This window comes from Salmo trutta, chromosome 5 (assembly GCF_901001165.1).
Source record: "Salmo trutta chromosome 5, fSalTru1.1, whole genome shotgun sequence".
Lineage (NCBI taxonomy): Eukaryota > Metazoa > Chordata > Actinopteri > Salmoniformes > Salmonidae > Salmo > Salmo trutta.
In genome coordinates, this window is record NC_042961.1 from 18,780,540 (window position 1) to 18,802,184 (window position 21,645).

The following is a 21,645-nucleotide window of genomic DNA, read 5'->3' on the forward strand; positions in this document are numbered from 1 at the left end:
AGGGCAGTGTGCAGAGTGATGGCGATTGCGTCGTCTGTGGACTTATTGGGGCGGTAAGCGAATTGAAGTGGATCTATGGTGACAGGTAAGGTGGAGGTGATATCATCCTTGACTAGTCTCTCAAAGCACTTCATGATGACAGAAGTGAGTGCTATGGGGTGATAGTAATTTAGTTCAGATACCTTTGCTTTGTTGGGTACAGGAACAGTAGTGGACATCTTGAAGCAAGTGGGGACAGCAGACTTGGATAGGGAGAGATTGAATATGTCTGTAAACACTCCAGCCAGCTGGTCTGCACATGCTCTGAGGATGCGGCTAGGGATGCCGTCTGGGCCGGCAGCCTTGCAAGGGTTAACACGCTTAAATGTCTTACTCACGTCAGCCACAGAGAACAAGAGCCCACAGTCCTTGGGAGCGGGCCGCATCGTTGGCACTGTGTTATCCTCAAAGCGAGCGAAGAAGGTGTTTAGCTTCTCTGGGAGAAAAACGTCAGTAATCCGTTATTGTCTGTAGATCCTGCCACATACTTTGTCTGTCCACTTTGTACTGACGTTTTGCCTGTTTGATTGCCTTACATATAACTACACTGTATTTGACCATATTCCCAGTCACCTTGCCATGGTTAATGGTGGTGGTTCGCGCTTTCAGTTTTGCGCGAATGCTGCCATCTATCCACGGTTTCTGTTTTGGGTAGGTTTTAGTCATGGTAGGAAAAATATCCCCTATACACTTCCTGATGAACTAGGTCACCGAAGGGAGGGCCTTATAGGCATTTCCAAAAGGTGAATAGCAGTGATCTAGTGTTTTCCCTAAGCGAGTACTACAGTCAATGTGTTGATAGAACTTCGGTAGCGTTTGCCTCAAATTTGCTTTGTTAAAATCTCCAGCTACAATAAATGCTGCCTCAGAATATGTTGTTTCCAGTTTGCATAAAGTCCAGTGTAGTTTCTTGAGGGCTGTGACTATAACCAAAGATAATTCTCTTGGGAGGTAATACGGTCAGCATTTGATTGTATTCTAGGTCGGGTGAACAAAAGGACTTAAGTTTCTGTATATTATCACAATCACACCATGAAACATATACCCACACCTTTCTTCTTCCCGGAGGGTTCTTTATTCATGTCTGCGCGATGAACTGAGAACCCAGCTGGTTGTATGGACGGGGACAGTATATCCCGAGAGTGCCATGATACTCTTTCACAGAATGTTACAGTCCCTGATGTCTTTCTGGAAGGAGATCCTCGCCCTGAGCTCGTCTACTTTATTGTCCAAAGACTGAACATTAGCGAGTAAAATACTCGGAAGCGGTGGATTGACTAGAAGTCCACTCCAAATACCTCTTCTCTACCGGCGCCGACTTGGAGCAGCCTCTGGGATAAGTTTGATTGCCCAGGGGGGTACAAACAAAGGATTCAAGTCAGGAAAGTCATATTCCTGGTTGTATTGCTGGTGAGATAACGCCGCTCTGATATCCAAAAGTTATTTCCAGCTGTATGTAATAACACAAAAACGTTCTGGGCTAATAAATGTAAAATAACACCCAAAAAACAAAATACTGCAAAGTTGCTTAGGAGCCAGAAGCAGAGCGGCCATGTCTGTCGGCGTCATTACATTGACAGACCCGTGGGCAAAAACAGCTCGTTGATGAGAGGTTGAAGGAGAACGGCAATCGTGCAAGTTAACAGGCAGGCCACAAACAGACAAATAACGGCACAGTACAACAGCGGTGTGCAGAATGGCATCTCGGACCACACAACTCGTCGATCCTTGTCACAGATGGGCTATTGCAGCAAATGACCACACTGGATTCCACTCCAATCAGCTAAGAAGCAGCTCCAGTGGGCCCGCAATCACCAACACTGGACAATTAAGGAATGGAAAAACGTTGCCTGGAACAGGACAGCAAGTTCAGTTTACTTGAGTGGCCTGCACAGTCACCAGACCTCAACCCAATAGAACATCTTAGGGATGGAACTGGCTGTACCACCATCCAATCTGCAACAATTGCGTGATGCCATCACGTCAGCATGGACCAACATCCCGTGGAATGTTTCCGACACCTTGTAGAATGCCCTGAAGAATTCAGGCTGTTCTAGAAGCAAAAGGGGGCAACCCGATACTAGATGAGTGTATGTAATAAACTGGCCAGTGAGTGTATATTTTCATCTTATACCTACTTTAGTTTGTAGAAGATTCATGACCCCTGGGCTATAGAAGCAAAGGAATGATTCACCTATACAACAGCTTCTACTGTTAAGCGAAGACCAAAAAGTTGGAATGAGGACCATATGCGACGACATACAGTATATGTGACATGAGAACAAATTGCACTAGATGACAGTGTGTGTGTACTTCTATGTAGGTCTGTTAAAGAACAGACCTGTGTTTAAACCAGTCCTGTGATTTAAATGTCATTCCTATCCAACCTCTTGTTAAATTAAATTCACAGCCATAGATCAACGACTCAGAACATGTTGAAGCATGTTCCGCCTGCCACATTTTAGCTTGTATGCAACTGTGAATTACAATACATGGGCCCAACATACACCTCTCGATTCAGAGAACCGAACATAAAAACACAAGCTCAGCATGTTTACCCCCACCACCCTCTTCGCTCTATAAAAAGATTAAAATTGACGAGTTTGCCTTTATCAATAACGCTGACTAAGCATCTTGTCTGTTTTCATTCATATGGACAGCACTGATAGAAACAGTGGCATGGCGATTAGGGAGTCTTCGCCACACTCGTTCAGCATATCGAACCCGGCACCATCCTCCGCTCTTTGCAAACAGAGGTTATCAGTGGCCAGTCCCGCTCTAACCAAACATCAAAGCCTTAATTAATGGGGGATGAATACACGATGCAGGTTATGACTTTAGCTAATTAGGGGATTTTTTTAATGGAGTCTGTGTTGGGGAATACGAGGCCGGGAGAATCAATGTCCAATAAAAAAGGACCATGTACGCAATTTGCCAGCTAATGTGTTCCCTACTGAGGGCGGTTTTATAGCAAGGAACGAAGGGGGGGTTCACTTTATGCATTGATAAACAACTACACTGCCAACTGAAAGATACAGTAACGCAGTTAGTATACACAGCAAGATGCATCCATACGAGATCATTGGCCATACAGTCAAGAAAAGTGAGCTCCATTGTCCACCAATTCTTGTATGTTTACCCAGAAACCTTGCCCTTTCACTACACAATAGTTGTTGCCACCTGAAACTATGAGTGTTCATATCAATGAAATCCCACTTTACCGACTCCATTGTGGGCATCTATGCTGGTGTACTCTATGGTTCCGTTGTGTCCCTTTTTTGGGTTATTTTTGTACTCTTTGTGTACGCCGTCTGGGCTGTACCTGTAGGACAGGCCGTAGTCAGCCAGGTACACCTGCAGTACAGGGAATAAACAGACAGTATGTGTAGATAACAGTCAGCCCACCTACAAGTACAAAGCTTAACATATACATTGCTCAACGTTAATATAGCTAGTAACGGTCTTCTACGTATGTTTTATACACAGTACAAGAAATGCCTTGAATACGCATGCCTACTGTTCTGAGACAGTGCTAGCGCTAACCTTGTCAGGGTCTGTGTGACCAAGCATCAGGTTGGCAGCCTTAATGTCTGCATGGACATACTCGTTGTCATGGATATACTCAAGCACATCCAGCTGTAGGAAGACAAAGAGAAGGTGAAATCTTCACATTCCATCTTGGAAGAGGATGTTTTATTATTATTGTGTTTATTTTTATTTATTTTTTATGTTTCGATTATTTACGAAATATTTTCATAACTCTATTTTCTTTAAACATGCATTGTTGGCTTGTAAGTAAGCATTTCACTGTAAGGTCTACACCTGTTGTATTCAGCACATGTGACGAATACAATTTGAACAGAGGGAGACACTCACCAGGACACGTCCTAGCTGTAGTACTGTGTGCTTCTTCAGCTTGCCACCGTTTCTATCACACACCTTCTGCAGGTCACTGCCCAGGCGGTCCATCACCATGAACCTGTACCTGAATTGTAAATAAGAATGTGTTCTTAATTGAGTCACCTGGATAAAAACTGTACATGGTACAGGGTAAAGGTCAAGGATAAGAGGTAAAATCATCTCTGACACACTTCTCAACCACAAAGCAAGGGATTATTAATGAAGTATTAATGCCTTCATCATGACCACTACACCAGTGTAGTGGTTCCAGTAGTACCTGGTTCCGTTGTGTTCTGCCAGTCCTGATCCCCAGTATGCAGGGATCCCCAGAAAATCCAGCGTCTTGCTCCTCATCCACCTCTGCACTGAATCAACAGCAGGACAGAATTACAAGGGCCAAAAATGTTCTTACATACTATATTTAGGGACAGGGAGATACCTAATCAGTTGTCCAACTGGAATGTATTCAACTGAAATGTCTCTTCCGCATTTAACCCAACCCCTTTGAATCAGAGAGGTGCGGGGGGCTGCCTTAATCGACATCCACGTCTTCAGCACCCTGCCTCGCTCAGGTACAGAACAACCGATTTCTACGTTGTCAGCTTGGGGATTCGATCCAGCAACCTTCCGGTTACTGGCCCAACGCTCTAACCACTTGGCTACCTGCCGCCCCTTTTTACAACATATTTTCACCAGTGCAACGATTGCACCTATTATTTCTGTAGAAAAACAATGGACACAACAAGAGTGCAAAAACAGATATTTGCTCTTTTGCATTTTTTTGTTTTATGAATTACTTGTTGCTCTCATTATTTACCTTCATGCCATTTTGTTTTATTCCCTCTGAAAGGTAGCAGGTGCACAACTGGTGCTGAGCAAATATGGCCAAGTGCCCAAGATACAATCCTAGAGGACCTAAGCCTTTGGTCTTAAAAGTGGTGCAACAAATTAGGACGTGATGTGGTTTTAATGACTGTGGATTCAGGTTGGACTGTCTGAACTGTTCACAAAAACACATATGACCACTTAAAGACAGAGGAAATAATCATGCACTTCTAAATCACAGACACAGAAACGCACAAAGTGAACAGGAAGCCTGTCTTGGAGTGCTGGCTGGCTCTCCACCAGACTGGCAGGTGGTCAGGGGCCCAGCAGAGGAGCAGGCATCATTATGTGGGATTGGGTCCCTCTCTATGAATTAAGACAAACAAGCAGGGAAGGGGCTAACTGCCACTGAGGTGCATGTTTGCTTTGGCTTATTAATTACACCAGGCAACAGTCTTGGGCACTTCATCAGCCAAGTACACTCCCGCTGCACTGGGCCTGGCCGCTCATTTAAGATGTAGCCTAAAATAGGTTTGGTTGTAACCATACAGTATGTAGCCTATGATGGACATAGGCTATGAACTCTTGGTCATATTTCTGCTACATCATGATGTTGACTGGTTGAATTTGTTGATACTCACTGTTCTCAGGTTTAGCTGCCCTCTGATAGAACTTGAGCTCAGAAAACAGAGGCCCATTCTCATGGTACTCCTGCAGACAATGAAACAAGAGGGTCAAATATGAGGAAATGTGGAAATAGAAATGCTGAGAACTGTTGCATGTGACTGCCGTACAATTATAGGTTCCTTATTATACCTTCCCATATCCACGAAAAACGCAGTAAGCAGAGAGCAAGCGAGAGAGAAAGACAAAGTAAAAAAGAGAGTTTCACAGCAAATTATTGTGGTTAAGTCAAACTGTCAATCACATCTGGAGTTATCGCTGAACAAATGACAAAGCGTATACAGTGATGGAAATGCCCTGACTCACAACACAGCCATCCCTGTACTCACCACTTTAATCACAAAATGAGAGTCCTCCCCAACAGGCATTTCCATGTCCTGCGAAGCTGAAGGGGAAAAAAAGGGAACGAGAGAAAGTTAGGAGATATGGTGTGTGAGAGAGAAAAAGAGGGGGCAGAAAAAAAAGAAAAAAAAACAGGGACACGGATAAATAAACCGTGATAAACATGACAGTAATTTGGCATCAATCAGATGTACTCCAGTTTTTATGCTCTGTTGGTAATGCTTTACACCCAAATCAGTGATTCCTGGTAAAATAAATTAGGATGTGTGTGTTTATTTGAGAATCAGTGATACCTGGATGGATTGACATACTAGTCTGGTTACTTACCTAGGTAGATCAATCCAAAGCCTCCTTGGCCAATAATTCTGCCCAGTTTCCATTGCTTCTTCTCAGTGTCGATCAGTGTAAACCCGTCTGGTAGGGGTGCAGGCAATGCTCGTTTCCTAGGAGGGGCCATAGGGCTAGCCAGCAATAGCAACCTATTTGGGGGTAAAAGAGAGTCAAATTAGTTGGCTGGCAATAGTAACTTATGGTACAGACTATTGACATGTGGTCAACAGATGCAACGACAGCCACACAGCTAGCTTGCAAAGTAGCGTGCAGCTATATAGACCCGTAATAAATCCAGAAACAAAACTGAAAGTCAGTTAAATCTGGAAACTGGCCAGCAGATTAGCTAGCTACCTAGATAGCTACAGCAAACTAACAGACTATATTGAATAAACGAGTTAGCTGTCCCTACATAGAACTAAATTAGCTAGCTAGCAAAACAATATATTCGATTCATTTGGCTCGGTGGTACTGCACAGTTCAGTGTCAATTTGTTCTTAGCAAGATACCTAACTTGATAGCTACTATCAAAATGAAACATCTGGCGATACATTACCATTAAAGTTTGAATAACTTTCCGTGAAATGTACCAAAGATCTAGGAAGCGATGGCTCTGGATATTCAACCGCCAATGACTGCTATCTAGAGGCAGGACGATGACACAGCATGTGCCATACAGGTTCACAGTGCTGTCTGTCACCTTTAAAACGTCTGACCTGGGATACATTCAGTGGAGTGCAACGTTACAGAACGTTCTGGTAAAACTGTATAGAACAGAAACGCTATGTCATTTAGATTAGGCCAATTTGATTGATATATTTGTAAGAAAGACACGTAGGCTGCGTTAGACAGGCGGCCAAATGACGAACGTGCAAAAAGATGGCAGAATGCAGATATGACGTCAATGTTTTAGCACTATCCACTGAGTTCTTAAACTACAGGTTGCGATATGGTTCAATGTGCTAATAAATCAGCACAATCTACTTTTTCCGTTTTTCAAATTCTCAGCATCTTGAAGATGAAATGACCAGACAAAAAAATGAGTAATGGAGAGCAATGTACAATATATTGGGAATTTAGTAAAAGGAGGAATTTGTGGTAAGTGCATGGGGGCCGCTGGCCCAAGATGTACTCTTAAGGAGCCTACCGTCACTCCTTAAGGTCCAAGGATCTTATGTTATTTTCAGAGGTAGACTGACTCTGGCTGCCAAAACAGCCAAATACGCCATCTAAACGCCAATCGAATGTCAATTGCAATATGATTCTAAAAACATAAAGCCCTTTACTTTCATGTCACAACAAAATAATTATACTAATCAAAATATACACTATTTTAACCGGCTTTATCACAGTTGCAGCCAACAGTATTTGTCCGTGACAAGTGTCTGGCATCCTTCCGTTACGCACAAGTGTTCGGATCATGCTAATTAGCACAGGTGGTGCTTCGGTCTTCCATAAGCACGCGCTGTAACATGGAGATATGGCCATCTGGGAATACTAACCATAACCTTATAGAAGTTGAGTATCAATTTAACATATTGTTTTTTGAAAAATTATTTCTCACTGATATGAAAGATTAGGTCCTAATGCTTCCAAAACCATACTGCAAGTGATGCATAGTAATGTTCAGACCGAACATTGGGGATCTTAAAACTCCCTAGCACCAAACTCCGTCCCTAAGGAAGATCCTTCATCCAATGACTTATGTGTAATGGAACTAAGAGTCATCACGATCAAAGGCTAAGGGGCTGCCGTCTTTATCCACCTCCACTATTTTGATATGTTTTTCCAGATCTTTTTCAGGGTTGATCTGAATGGTCAAAATACCAATTAGTTAAAACAACTATCAGAATTGGACTGCCTTAGTATTAGTGTCTGTCTTTCTGATTGATGGCACTGATGGAGTGGAAGGAGGGAGTCGTGGCACCAGGAATCCAAGTCTAGGGTTTTGCTTTTCTTGGAGGGCTCAAAAGGTAAAAATCTTGCAGAAACTTTGTACAAAAATGGTGTGACCCAGCCCTTGATCATGACTCAGTTCCATTACATTACACATAAGTCATTGGAAAAGGCAATTTTTGTAAGGGAGAGTTTTGTTTATAAGAGCCGCGAAGCTCGGTCTGAACAGTAACACGCATGGCTTGCGGTATGGTTTTGGAAGCATAAGGACCGTATCTTTCATATCAGTGAGAAAGGTTAAATTGATACACACCTTTATAGGGTTTGGGTTCCCACACAGCCATATTTCCATGTTGCAGCGTTTGTTTACAGAAAACAGACGGAAGACAGTGGACTGCCTGTGCTAATTACCTATCTTCCTCACCGAACATGTGTGACGTGTGTAAATGGGAGACAGACACCACAAATGTGTTTGTCACGGAAAAAATATATTTTGAGGTGATATGAAAGTAGAGGGATTTATGTTTCTAGATCTGTACAGCAATTGAGAAACATTTCACATTAAGATGGAGTATTTGACTATTTTGGCTTCTAGAGCCAATCCGCCCTGGACTAAGGAGTAACGGTAGGCTCCTTTAGTCCAATATTGGGCTAAGTGTGACCTAGCTTTCTACGGGCTAGAAGGTTGACGCTTCCCCATGCAGGCCACCTTGGACAAGCTCTGGTCGATTGGTCACTTTCCTCGCAATATCGCAGAGGATTTGCATAAAGTTCAGCTTTCCCCAATGCTCCTTCCCCAATGCTCCTTCGCCCATGCTCCTTTCGCTCAACGGTCCCTGCCCACTCCGCTTGAATTTGAATGGCTTCCGATGTTTCACTGCACGATGCCGCATTGTATTAGCACGGGCTGTAAAAGTGGCTTCACATGCTCATGGGAAATGGTCAACTGGGAAGTCCGACATGATTGTGTTCAAGTGCTTTTGAACGCTCCCAGCGCCTGTACGATCTTTCTTGGGCACACTACCTGCAGCTCGCTACTCCCCACCACTCTCTCCTGGAGAGAGAAACTAAAATAACAAAGACAAGACTCAAGTTAATGCTAATGTTAGACAATAGTTGATCAAGCTCTGTGTATTTCATTTACTGATATGATGTTTTCAACTTTTGACCAAAAAACAAAACATTGCCGCATTGCGTTCACCGGCCTATGCCATGGCTAGTGCTAATGGAACAATCAAATGTGTAGAGTCAGTGGAATTAGCACTATTCTCCACAATACTATTAATATACTTAGCCTGAATAATAGGTTACATGAAGCAGCTATACAGGTAGGCTGATAAATCAGACTATGATACCAGAAAGTTTCCTTACAAGCCAAAATGTTGAATACAATTACATTTTTACTTACTCTGCACGCGGGCAAAATGTGAGACAAAATATCCACAGGAATGTATTGTTTACCCAACTTTTTAGTGTCGGTACTGCCATTGAATCTTCAATCACCTGGCACATGCGCAAAACCATGTAAAGAAAACACCTGCAAGACTTCAGTTAGCATGCATGTGCATGTACTTCCGTCTTGTGTACGTGCCTTATGTGATGCGCAAACAAGTCTTGATTGCCACACACAGAGACCCGCATTTTGAAATGGGTTTAATAATACTTTCCTGAAGACATTTTGTCTAAAATTTAGACCCGAGTAAGTACCAACCCCACGGACAATCAGCAGAGTAAGTTCAAATATAAATCTATTAAACATTATACCCACGCATAATATGTAATTATGCATAATATGTAATTATGCGTGGCTATGCTATACAGGCAATGGAAGGCATAGTCACATTTGGGACTACAATACTGTACATGCTATTTGGAAGCTTTGGGAAGGGCCACTCTAGACCTGCAAGAACACCTAGCCTAATGTAGCTTACATCAAGTAGGCCTAACCACAAAGTCTTCCTGAATTTTGAGTGAGCACAACAGTGACACATCTGGTGGCACAGACTGAGAGGGGGCCAATAAGAATATAACAATAACTCACTGTAATCTCAGTTGTCTAACCAAAGCTTTTTGGATGATTGTAGAAGTAGGCACTGAAACTATTGCCAAGATCTCATCAGCCAGGGGAGAACAACTGCCCCCTCTCATTGAAGCCACGGTGTTCGAGGCCAATCAACGGTACTGCAGGCATTGTTTGCAGAAAACAGGATCCCCCATTTTAGTGAATGGGAAAATGGCAATTTTTGTGTTGCATCTTTGTGTAAAAAAAAAATATATATATATATATGTTTACAAGACACTCATGGTACCAATAATTACTTCTAATACTCCAGATGTATGTCCTTGGACCGATTGTTTGAAAAATCGCACACCGAAGACATTATAAGGATAATTTAGTTGCTAATTGCAGCCTACAGTACCCCGGTATTCCATCAACTTTAGTTACTCATTGAGAGGGGGCAGCACTGAGCTTGCCTGCAACGTTGCTTCCTGAAGTAGCTCAAACTGCACATGTTAAGTATCCATGAGACGCCATCTTAACCAACTTAATTTGGCTTCAATGGGCTATTGAGTCTTCACATAGGAATGAATGGTGTCACGTGATCGATGGCATTGTCTATTCATGGGCCTAGGCTATAGAGACTGGGAACACAAGTTAAACTTTTGACACGTAAAAGATGCACAAGGATGTGTAAAACGTAGAGCTGCCAGTTGTCTCTGTCCTAGTCAAGATGACCCAGTGGAAGGAAATAAGCTCAATCACTTTTTATCAGCTTAAACCTTTATGTCATGACATTGGCTCTAACCTTGCTCCAAACCTGTCGGATCCCATAATGCCCTTGGCTTTATCTTAGAGACATTGATGTTGCTCCAGCATGGTTTGCGTAACAGCCAACACAGCACATTATCATCATAGCCGTTCTTGATACAGTGAAACTTCCATTTCAGTCTATTTATAAAGAGATTGAAGAAACCACAACAGAGAGACACTAACAACAATTATTTCCCAGAATAACAACCTCCCAGTTCTTGCTGGTTTAGTTCACACGCAGATCAATTGGCAGTTGTTTTTTGGACAGCAGTCTGGTGGTCTCTGAGATGTATCACAGCTTGATCCTAGTGTTGCTTTACAGCATGTATTGGTCAATATTATCCTTCCATAATGTACCCAGAGTGGTTTAACAAACGGAGCGTTCAAACTGATGGCGAATGCGCTCTCTGCTCTCAGCCCAGGTTGTTTTATTTAGAGCAGAGCAAAACAGCTGTTTTTTCCCATCGGCACGCACCTGCAGCGAGGCTATCGATCGGTGGGCACCCGTAGGGCCTAATTTAAGACTCAGGGACTCTGCTAAAGTACATTAAGGGCTGAGCACAAGGAGAGGGGAAGGAAAAAATAGGAAGAATGTTAATTTAGAGAAAAAAGGGAAGTCTAACCAATGCATGTGCTGCTGCATATGAAAGATCAATGGATAACAGGGGGTTTATATCCAACTAGAACATAATGAATTTGGTCTAATTGCGTGTAGGCCTTCTGTATATGAATGACCAGCTAATGATTAGGTTCTATATAATTGGCATGGAGCCCTTGGTGTTCCATAATCTCTCACATATTTTGCATTCACCCATCTTCAATTCCAAGTAAGTCTCTGTTGTGTTATTGCAAAGCAAGTTAAGTTTTTACTACATTCGCTAATATGAAACTACAGAAAACATCCACAGCCTACGCATCTGCATTCTCATCTCTGATGGCCTGCCATTTCCCTAATGTTATTCTATCTAGGTCGCCTTATTCAGGCAGAACGGTGGAGTTCACAGTAACATTACTTTGGTTCTGACTTTGTAGAGATGTAGAGAAGGCGATTCATCTCTAAAAGTCACCTACATTAACGCAGAGGATCCCCTAATCTCTGGCTAGCCTGGTGTAGCTGTCTCCCTCCTCTGCCCTCTCTCCGTCTCCTCTCCCTTCACCCAGGGTAATTGCTCTGTGAGCTCCAAGAGGCCTTCCCGAGTGCCACCGGGCACCTCTCCCCAGCTCTCATAGTCTGGGCACAGTGACACCAATCTCGGGAAGGCCGTGACACCATTTTGTGTAACTGGCCCTCGTGATGGAGATGGCATAATTGTTATAATTAGGTGGAGCAGAGCAGGGTGGCGCTGTGGTGACCCACCCCAGCCCAAGTCCATATGGTGGGAAATAGATAATGAGCCAGTTAATGTGCTGTGTCCATCAGGAAGAGATACTCAATATGGAACCACGGCCATCAGTCTGGCTGGAGAGTTTTCTGTTCCTTTTCTTCGTCTGTCGTGATATGATTCTGCACTGTAGAGTGAGCATCGCTGCCACCATGTGACAGTGAGGTCTGAATTGTAGTCATCTACCTATAACTCTTCAACTCTCTAGAAGTCTCACAATATTTAATCAACATGAATGTGTTTCTGAGACTGTGTGTGTGTGCATGTGTATTTTGTATTTTTCTTTTGAATTCCATCATGTATCAGATGTAACTTTTCTGCTTTGTGGCTCTCTCAATTTTTTTGAATATGAGATTGCCATTTCAAATGAACATACATTATACATCTAATGGCCAGTAATGTGAAGCAGTGTCTCCATAATACACAGTGGCCCTGTGTGAGTGCAGGTCTATGTGTGTGATGTGAGGCTGATAAAGCCTGCTTTCTGTTCCAGGGAGCAGGCACTGACCAGGATTCAGATTAGGCCATAATGGCTCTTAGGCCTGGGGCTAAATTGAAATGTAAAACCCCAAACCAAACATAATTTAGCCCTATACGTCTGCCCTGTTGATGTGGCCCTGCATGTGGATATTGGCGACGCTGTTGGAGTTGTTGGACTCTAATTTGTTGGACTGTAATTTACTTTGTTATAAAGAGCCACTCAGCTCATTGGTTATCTCCAGGAGAACTATGAGACTGAAATTAGTTAGTTAGGCCTATGAGAATGTATGTTCAGGTGATGTCATATCATTTGACAGGCATGATTGTGCAACCTTACTGTACTGTTAATGACTGCATAGACGTTTTCATAAGAATGAAAGAGAGGACAAAAAAAGTGTTGCTAACTGTCAGACCATGGTGTATAAAATCAAATGAAGTACCTCTATGTATTTAGTAACTACCATTCAATGTCAGTTTCCTTTGTCAAACACTGATCAATATAATAACGTATTATATTTTCAATCAAACAGCATGAGCAAAGAGGAAATGAATGATTGAGAAGTTGCACAGAGCATAAGAAATACATGTTTTCGAGAAGTTTGACAAAGAGAAAATCAAGTTTGTCTCTTTCCTCGAGTATCTCTGACTCTCCACACACACAAGCAACACATCCACAACACACACAGAGAGAGGCTAGAGCCCTATGGAAAAGAAGAGGGGGGGAAAAAGAGACCTTGGTTGAAGTCCTAAAATACCAATGGCACGTTCGTAAATTCACTCTGGCAATCTACTCCCATTTCAGAGCACTCTCGTCTGAGTGTGCCAGAGTGAATTTACGAACACACCCCAAATGTCGTTGGTATTTTGCAGTGGTCACCGTATCCCATACATTTTTTTTCAATCTTGAACATTTCTTTTCAATTCAATTTTCTTGATGTTCACCATTATGTGTTCTTGTGGTTCAAGGAGAAAGCAGAAGTCTTGAACTTAGAAATTAAATGAAAACACACAAACATGTATGTCATCTTGTTGTCATTGTTGATTCCAGGGTCAGTGTGTGTGTGTGGGGGGGGGGGGGGCAGGTTGAACATGCACATGCACATGTGTTCAGACACATGCACTGAGGAGATATGCACACACACATAGTGGCAGGAAAGGGGTCGTAAAGTAAGCATTTCATGGTAAAGTCTACATCTGATGTATTCGGCGCATGTTTCAAATACAATTTGATTTGACACCACCTGGCCCCATAGGACAACTTTTGTAAAATACACTGTCCTTGAAATGTATATAGTACTGTATGTATAAGCTGGAAGTAGAAGCATAAGTGTTGTTGTCCGAAGGTTTACTCAAATTAGGGGAGGGGTGGTAGGGTTAGAGGAAAATAATAAAGGAAAATATATTTAAAAAATAAATATATATATATATATATATATGGGGGATTGGAAATGATGCACACAATTACACTGATGGAAGCCTACAACCTATCTGCGATATTAACACCGATCTACCCCCTAAAAATTGTCAATTAAAAATGAAAAAGACTGGACGGCCTGATCAGAGAACTCTACACACAGACAAGCCAGGACACCCTCAGAGGTCTGACCCTGACCTTTTGTAGCAAAACATGAGGAAAGTGAACGGTCCGCCCTGTATCTGTAAAGGATGGACTGCTTTCCTTATGGCCTGCAAGGTGTTAAGGCTTGTACAGCACAGTGGCTGGGAAATGTACTTTTTGAAGTTATTCTGGCAAATATGGAACTACCTGTAGTCTCACCTTGCAGAGATCATGTGCAGACTACAGCAGAGAAGAGATGGCAGAGAGAGGGGGTGGTAGCGAGAGGAGGAGGAGGGTGAAAGGCAGAGAAGAATTGATGGCCTGGTTGTCAGATTTGAGCAGCGGAACATTCCTAACACCTGGTAGATTACTGCTCTCCATGAGGCTCTGTTTGTTCCAACAGGCCACTTCCTGAAGGGAGAGGACGAGAGAGAGGGGTGGAGAGGGCCAGCAAATAAGATAGGTAGAGCGGACAGTAAGTATGAAATAGATGGAGGAAGAGTGCTCAGAGAACAAGAGTTAAAGTTGAAAAGAGAGGTAGAGGACATAAGGGGAGAAAGAGAGAGGAGACAGTGATTTAACAGAGAGGAGGGGTGGAGGATACAGATGCTGAGTAGTAGTTTACTGGATTAGAGTTGATTGACAAGGCTGTGTAAGTGAAGTCGAACACGAACAAGCTACAAACACAATAACCATGGTGCTTTTCGTTTCGGCCCAAATTCTTCTCCAAATCACTCTGACCTTGATAAACAACGGAGACTTTTGAAATACAGAAGCACTTCAGATGCTGATTTGAAAGTTTACATTTAATTTGTGTGTGTGTGTGTTTGTCTGTACTTGTGCTTGTTTAATGTGGTGTGAGGGGAGACTGGGGGATGCAGGGGAGCCAACCCCACTGTTCTCTTCTCTGGTCTCACCTGGGGCTTCTAACTAGCTCAGAGAATATCTCCACAATGCCCCCAGGTATGGCAATTACAGGCCTATCATTTGCTCAAGATTCCATTTCCCTTTCATGTTGTTCCTAAATAACAATGGATTCATATTCTTATCATCGAGTTTCCCACTCTGGCATTGTTAATTACAAAGGCTATTATCATCAGCATCTAAATAAATCTTCCACACACACACACACTAACATGGACACACACACACACACACTCACAGACACCAGAACACACATACACACACATACTCTCAGAACCTGCAGTACTGTCCACGCCCATATGCATTATTTGGCCAACACACATAACTAGCAATGAAACGTACATGTACAGAGAGAGAAAAATGTACATGAACTGCACACTGCACACTGTAATCGAGAAAACTCTCACATGCACATGCACTTTTGCCTTGTACTAAAATAAAAATTGTGAGTTAACAGCAGTTGGGTTGTTTTATGTTTAGAGATCTCTTCCTTACAGTAAATGCTTATTTTAAAGTTTGTACACATATATAAGCATGCTATATTGCAGGTTAATATGTGTGCCTGTTTAAACAGTTACTGGGAGTCAAGCCTAGGCTAGATAGGCACACTCTCTTTCAGATGAGAATTTATTATGCAGAAGCATCTATTTTTATTAGTTTATTTTTCTTCTCAGATGACTGTGGCACAATCATCCATGAAATAAGTTAGGTGTATAAATTTGTTTTGTTTTTTTTCAGGTCTTTCAGGTGCGCCTTTTGTATTCATGACGGTTTCCCTGCACCAAAAATCTATCTCAATCAAAGGTGCTGTGAGTTTATCATAAATTATCATGAAAAGGGTTCCCACTCAGTAGATCCTTAATTACAATCTCATTTGAATAAGTTTGCATATTAATGAGTTTGGAATAAAAATGGTTTGGGGGGATTCTGACGGGGGCCGGGGTAACCCACGGCGATAATGGCAGCGCTTTAAAATGATCTTATTACCAGCAGAGGCTCAGCCATCACACACACAGACACACACACACACACACACACACACACACACACACACACACACACACACACACACACACACACACACACACACACACAGACACACACAGTCACACACACTCACAGGGGTGTTATAACGTGATTAATCGCAGAGTGTCTCTGACATTAATATACTATAACCAAATGAAAGACTTCATTAGTTTCAACTTGGATGCCGTGTTTGGTCGCATCGGGAATCAGCACTGTGTGATATTTGCCTCTTGTGACTTTTTTAAACTGCTTCAAAGTTTCGCTTCAAGAATCTGGAACGAGTAGTTTCTTGTGCTAGAGTGTGACTTTAATACATATCTCTGACTAAAGGTATCTTAATTTGCTTCAGTTTACTTCATTTCCATGATATTGTTTTTACAATACAATTAGACTTATAGCTTTGGATGATTTGGATGATTTGAGTGTTGTAACAAACAGTCTGGAACCCAGGCTAGAAATAGCTGATGCTTGTGGCACGTGCCGTACAAAATTGTGAAACGCTTAGTCATTGACGAGCAAAGCCTTCTAATACAGCAGATGTAGAGTGAGTGACTATAGTTACTCGGTGTGTAGTGTTATTTTCATTGAAGCTACAGTATATAGAAGGGGAGGCAAAAGTGATGCAACAGCAGAGACATGTGGTGAGTGGGAGATGTGCGGGGAACTTTCGGTTTTCCCCCCTCTCTCTACCCCTCTCTCTCTCTCTCTCTCTCTCTCTCTCCTCTCTCTCTCTCTCTCTCTCTCTCTCTCTCCTCTCTCTCTCTCTCTCTCTCTCTCTCTCTCTCTCTCTCTCTCTCTCTCTCTCTCTCTCTCTCTCTCTCTCTCTCTCTCTCTCTCTCTCTCTCTCTCCTCTCTCTCTCTCTCTCTCTCTCTCTCTCTCTCTCCTCTCTCTCTCTCTCTCTCTCTCTCTCTCTCTCTCTCTCTCTCTCTCTCTCTCTCTCTCTCTCTCTCTCTCTCTCTCTCTCTCTCTCTCTCTCTCTCTCTCTCTCTCTCTCTCTCTCTCTCTCTCTCTCTCTCTCTCTCTCTCTCTCTCTTTCCTTCTTACCTCCCTCCATCTTCTCCTCACAGCCCTGACCTTTTCCTCTGTTTGCAGGATTATTACGGCTACAATTATTACAGATTACACTGAGAAGAAGCTCTTCAGCGTTGAGTTGAGAAACCTCTTTATTAAAGGCTTCTAATAGATCTTATTGACTTGATTTCATAAAGGGCAATCACAAGCACTGTAATAAAGGGGCTTTAAATATCACTGTCATTTTGTTCATGAATATGCAGTTGCATATTTCTATCTTATCCACGCACCAATATGGGCTAATACTGTATGTTTAAGTGGGCTTACACCTCCCAGAGGTTTGTGGGGGTCTTGAAAGTATCTCCTACTTCCTGGTTTTCCTGAGTTTCCTAGATCTGTTCCTGTGTTGTTGTTCCTGGTGAGTATGACTAGGCTGGGGATGCCTGAAGAAGACTGGTGGAGTGATCATGAAGTATCTGAGTTTAATCAGAGCTGAGGAGCAGCTTATTAATTACAGCGGGAGTCATAGTCACGATACCTAAGAACCACACACACACACACACAGACACAATGGTCGCCCTCTAGCAATCACACTGCACCCACATTCTCCAGTTCAGACATACGTGCACACACGCACACACACAGACACACACACAAAGGATGGGTCAAAGACACCGGCTGCTCCAGCTAATAAAGGCAGCATGCTAATGAGCTAGCTGAGGCTGGAAAAATAGACCCAGGCCAGATAATTAATAAAGTATATTGATCTCCCAGTAAAGACGTTAAGCCCCGATTAAGGGCAACAAAAGGAAAGGCATCACACTTCATCAAGTGGTGGAGCTAAAGGAAGAAATGCGAGAGCGCAGACAGATTGTCATTAAGAAAGTCACTTGCCAAACGCACAGGCACACACACAGACACAACAAAACTGCCACATACGTTCTTCACAACGCAAAAAAGAGGGAGGGAGAGAAGCGATAATAAAGAGAGAGGGAGAGAGAGGAGGAGGTAGGGTTTCTCTAATAAATCAGAGAGCAGACAGTGTTGTGTGTTTTGTTTGTTTGGTAATGGACTCTAACAAGACTTTATGGCAGCTGTGTGGACCAGCTTTAGGCATCTCACCTGACAAATAATGTGGCATGTACAGTGCCTTTAGAAAGTATTCATACCCCTTGACTTAAACCACCTTTGTTGTGTTACAGTCTGAATTCAAAATTTATTAAATATATAATTTTTTAAATCTCACCCATCTACACATATTACCCCATAATAATGAAGTTAAAACATGTTTTAATACATTTTTGCAAATGTATTGAAAATGAAATGCAGAAATATCTAATTTACGTAAGTATTCACACCCCTGAGTCAAAACTTTGTAGAAGCAACTTTGGCAGCGATTACAGCGGAGTCTTTCTGGGTACGTCTCTAAGAGCTTTCCACACCTGGATTGTTCAACATTTGCCCATTATTCTTTTCTTCAAGCTCTGTCAAATTGGTTGTTGATCATTTAAGTGATAATGCCTGAGAAGCTGGTGTTTGGAGGATATATTGGCACGGGTGTTGTTAGACCCGAGACGAAGTCAAGGGCCGGGCAAACTGTGCCAATATATCCTCCAAACACCGGCTTCGAAGGCATTATCACTTTTATAACGGGTTACCAACATATTCTAATGATGATTGACATATTTTTATTAAAATGATAATTTAATGAATTTATTCATACTATTTCATCCTTCCACAAGATATAGTCCCGACGCAAATCTAGGTTTGCTACCCAAGCCGGCTGGTCATTCGTTCTATCGGTTCGGTTGCCAGAGACACGACCCAGTCGTTCAGTCTTTCTGTTCTGTATCTATGGATGTGACCTAGTCATTCGTTCTAAATGTTCCATTGCCATACCAGCTTGCAACGCTCTTATTCCTTGCTTGCTAGCTAGCCAACTATGGCTAACTTTCAGTCATGTCAAACAGTGCACCCAGAATAACAGTAAAGTAGCTGTATTTGCATTTGTTTAAGCTGTTTTCTAGTGACATTTATTTGGATACATCCATAACAATGACCTAATGAGGTGCGATTTCACCTGGCATAGAAACTGTGCTCACTCTTCAAGACACTGTTGTTCAGAGCAGCTAGCCAACAACACAGCTAACACAATCACTTCAAACTGAAGCTGGAAAGACTGGGAACTAGCTGAACTTTGTTTCATTTGACCTTTTTCAATTGACATTTCTTTGTATATATCCATAAAAATGATGAGAGGATTCATGATTTCGACTGGTTGAGAAACCAGCCTGTCTGTCTCATCCAGACTCCTGACACGTTCATTACTATGGGACAGCTGGAGATTTGAATATTGAAACAATGTTGCAAATGTCGGAGAGACAAACAGCAAGGTTTATACAAATCTCAGCTGTTTAAAACAAAATATTAGTCTAAAAGAAATGTGAGATAATGTGTAGATGCTTTTTATAGTGGAGATCAAGTTTATAAATTGCTTGGCTGGGCTGATGAGACAGTGGATTGCGCAGTCAGATGTAACGGAGTAAATAGGCATTTTAACGTCATAGATTTAGCCGGTGGTAACTTGTGGAATGGTACCGGCTGGAATGCGGTTTTAACCAATCAGCAATCGGGATTAGACCCACCCGTTGTACAATATAATGCTAGACATTAGACAACCATTTTCAGGTCTTGTCATTTAAGTCAACACTGTAACTTGGCCACTCAGGAATATTCACTGTCTTTTTAATAAGCAACTCAAGTGTAGATTTGGCCTTGGGTTTTAGGTTATTGTCTTGCTGAAGGCTGAATTCATATCCCAGTGTCCTCTGGGATTTTGCCTGTGCCATTCCGTTTATATTTTATCCCCAAAAAACCTCCCCAGTCCTTAACGATTACAAGCATAGCCATGGAATTGTTTCCCATGGAAAGCTAACATATGGAATTGTTTTAAGATGGTCATACCAAGGATCATTTAGCTATTTGATTTAGAATTGTATGACCCTTGTAGGTACCAAAAAATATATGAATAAATAGTTTGATAAAATATAGAATTTGGCCTTTACTACCCATAGAAATGCATTAAATAACAGTCATAAATGGCAAAACAGACATTCAAAAAATGTATCCTAAGGAATAAGATTTTGAAGTGTGTCGTTTATCTCTAAGATATAAGAAAGCGCATTAAATATTTTTGGTTTTTGGACACATATATTTAACCCCTCTTTTTTGTCGGCACAAAACTACCTCCATACTTTCTTCATTTTTTAAACCGGTACTGGGTTACCGTCAGATGAGTCCTGTGACACTTGTGGGGGCCGTAGAGTAAAATGGAAAACACCATCATATTCATGAGAATCTATTCCTTCATATTAGTTTGTAGCCCAAACGGTTCGGACTCTACAGACAGAAGTTGGCACACCAGCAGTATCGACTTCAGAGTCCCGTCGAGCTTGTGGGGGTCGTTCAGACGCTACAGACGTTTTCATGAGAATATCAATTTTTGGGATGTCTCATGGTCTGACAAACACTGCTGTAGCTAGGCCACGTTCCACCAGAAGCGTAAGGCCGACATAAGGAGATGTGGTAGATATCTCTAGCTTAAACCATCCATAGTGTAATTAATAACTTCACCATGCTCAAAGGGATATTGAAGGTCTGCTTTTTTTTAACCGATTTACCAATAGGTGCCCTTTGCGAGGCATTGGAATACCTCACTGGTCTTTGTTGCTGAATTGGTATTTGAAATCCACTGCTTGACTGAGGGACCTTACAGATAATTGTATGGGTGGGGTACGGACACACATGAGGTAGTCATAAAATATTCATGTTAAACACTATGCAACTTATTATGTGACGTGTTAATAAGCACATTTTTACTCCTGAACTTATTTAGGCTTGCCATAAAAAAGCGGTTGAATATTTATTGACTGAAGACATTTCAGCTTTTCATTTTTAATACATCTGTACAATTTTTGAAAAACAAAATTCCACTTTGACATTATGGGTTATTGTGTGTAGGCCAGTGACACAAAAACATTTTTTCATTCAGGTTGTAACACAACAAAATGTGGAAAAATGTAAAGGAGTGTCAATTCTTTCTAAAGGCACTGTACATGCGGATCACTTAATTACGTCAGTGTCGCAAATAATATTGCAATAGAATCCTAGCTAGACAACTTCGGTATTGAGCAGGGTTGGCGTCAATTCCATTTCAATTCAGTCATGTTAGGCAAATAACGAAAATTCTACTCGGTAGTACAAGTGCCGTTTGTTTCCTAAGACGACTTTTGACTTTAAATTCACTTCTGCGTTGATGTAATTAAATGGAATTGATCCTAGCACTGTGATATGTTTCATTGTAAGATAGTATCTTTACAGCAGTTTTTCTATAGGTGAGCGCTGTCGAATGGCTATAGTGACAGGTTTCATGCAC

At 42.0% G+C, this 21,645-nt stretch overlaps 1 protein-coding gene across 3 annotated transcripts in view; it reads right to left on the reverse strand.

The window, feature by feature from the left end:
• Positions 1 to 9,521, reverse strand: part of vrk2 (VRK serine/threonine kinase 2) — a 20,131-nt gene extending 10,610 nt beyond the window's left edge. The window contains exons 1-8 of one of the 3 annotated variants that reach the window (XM_029752785.1): positions 9,425 to 9,521; positions 6,118 to 6,269; positions 5,778 to 5,833; positions 5,406 to 5,475; positions 4,217 to 4,304; positions 3,916 to 4,024; positions 3,583 to 3,675; positions 3,261 to 3,393 (exon numbers count right to left, since the gene is read on the reverse strand). In XM_029752785.1, the coding sequence (XP_029608645.1) occupies positions 3,261 to 3,393; positions 3,583 to 3,675; positions 3,916 to 4,024; positions 4,217 to 4,304; positions 5,406 to 5,475; positions 5,778 to 5,833; positions 6,118 to 6,269; positions 9,425 to 9,504 (781 nt within the window). In that variant the 5' untranslated portion in view covers positions 9,505 to 9,521. Of the gene's footprint in view, positions 1 to 3,260; positions 3,394 to 3,582; positions 3,676 to 3,915; positions 4,025 to 4,216; positions 4,305 to 5,405; positions 5,476 to 5,777; positions 5,834 to 6,117; positions 6,270 to 6,676; positions 6,863 to 9,424 lie in introns of those variants that run through there. The other 2 variants (XM_029752784.1, XM_029752786.1) reach the window with 2 other exon arrangements.
• Between the last annotated feature and the right edge of the window lie 12,124 nt (positions 9,522 to 21,645).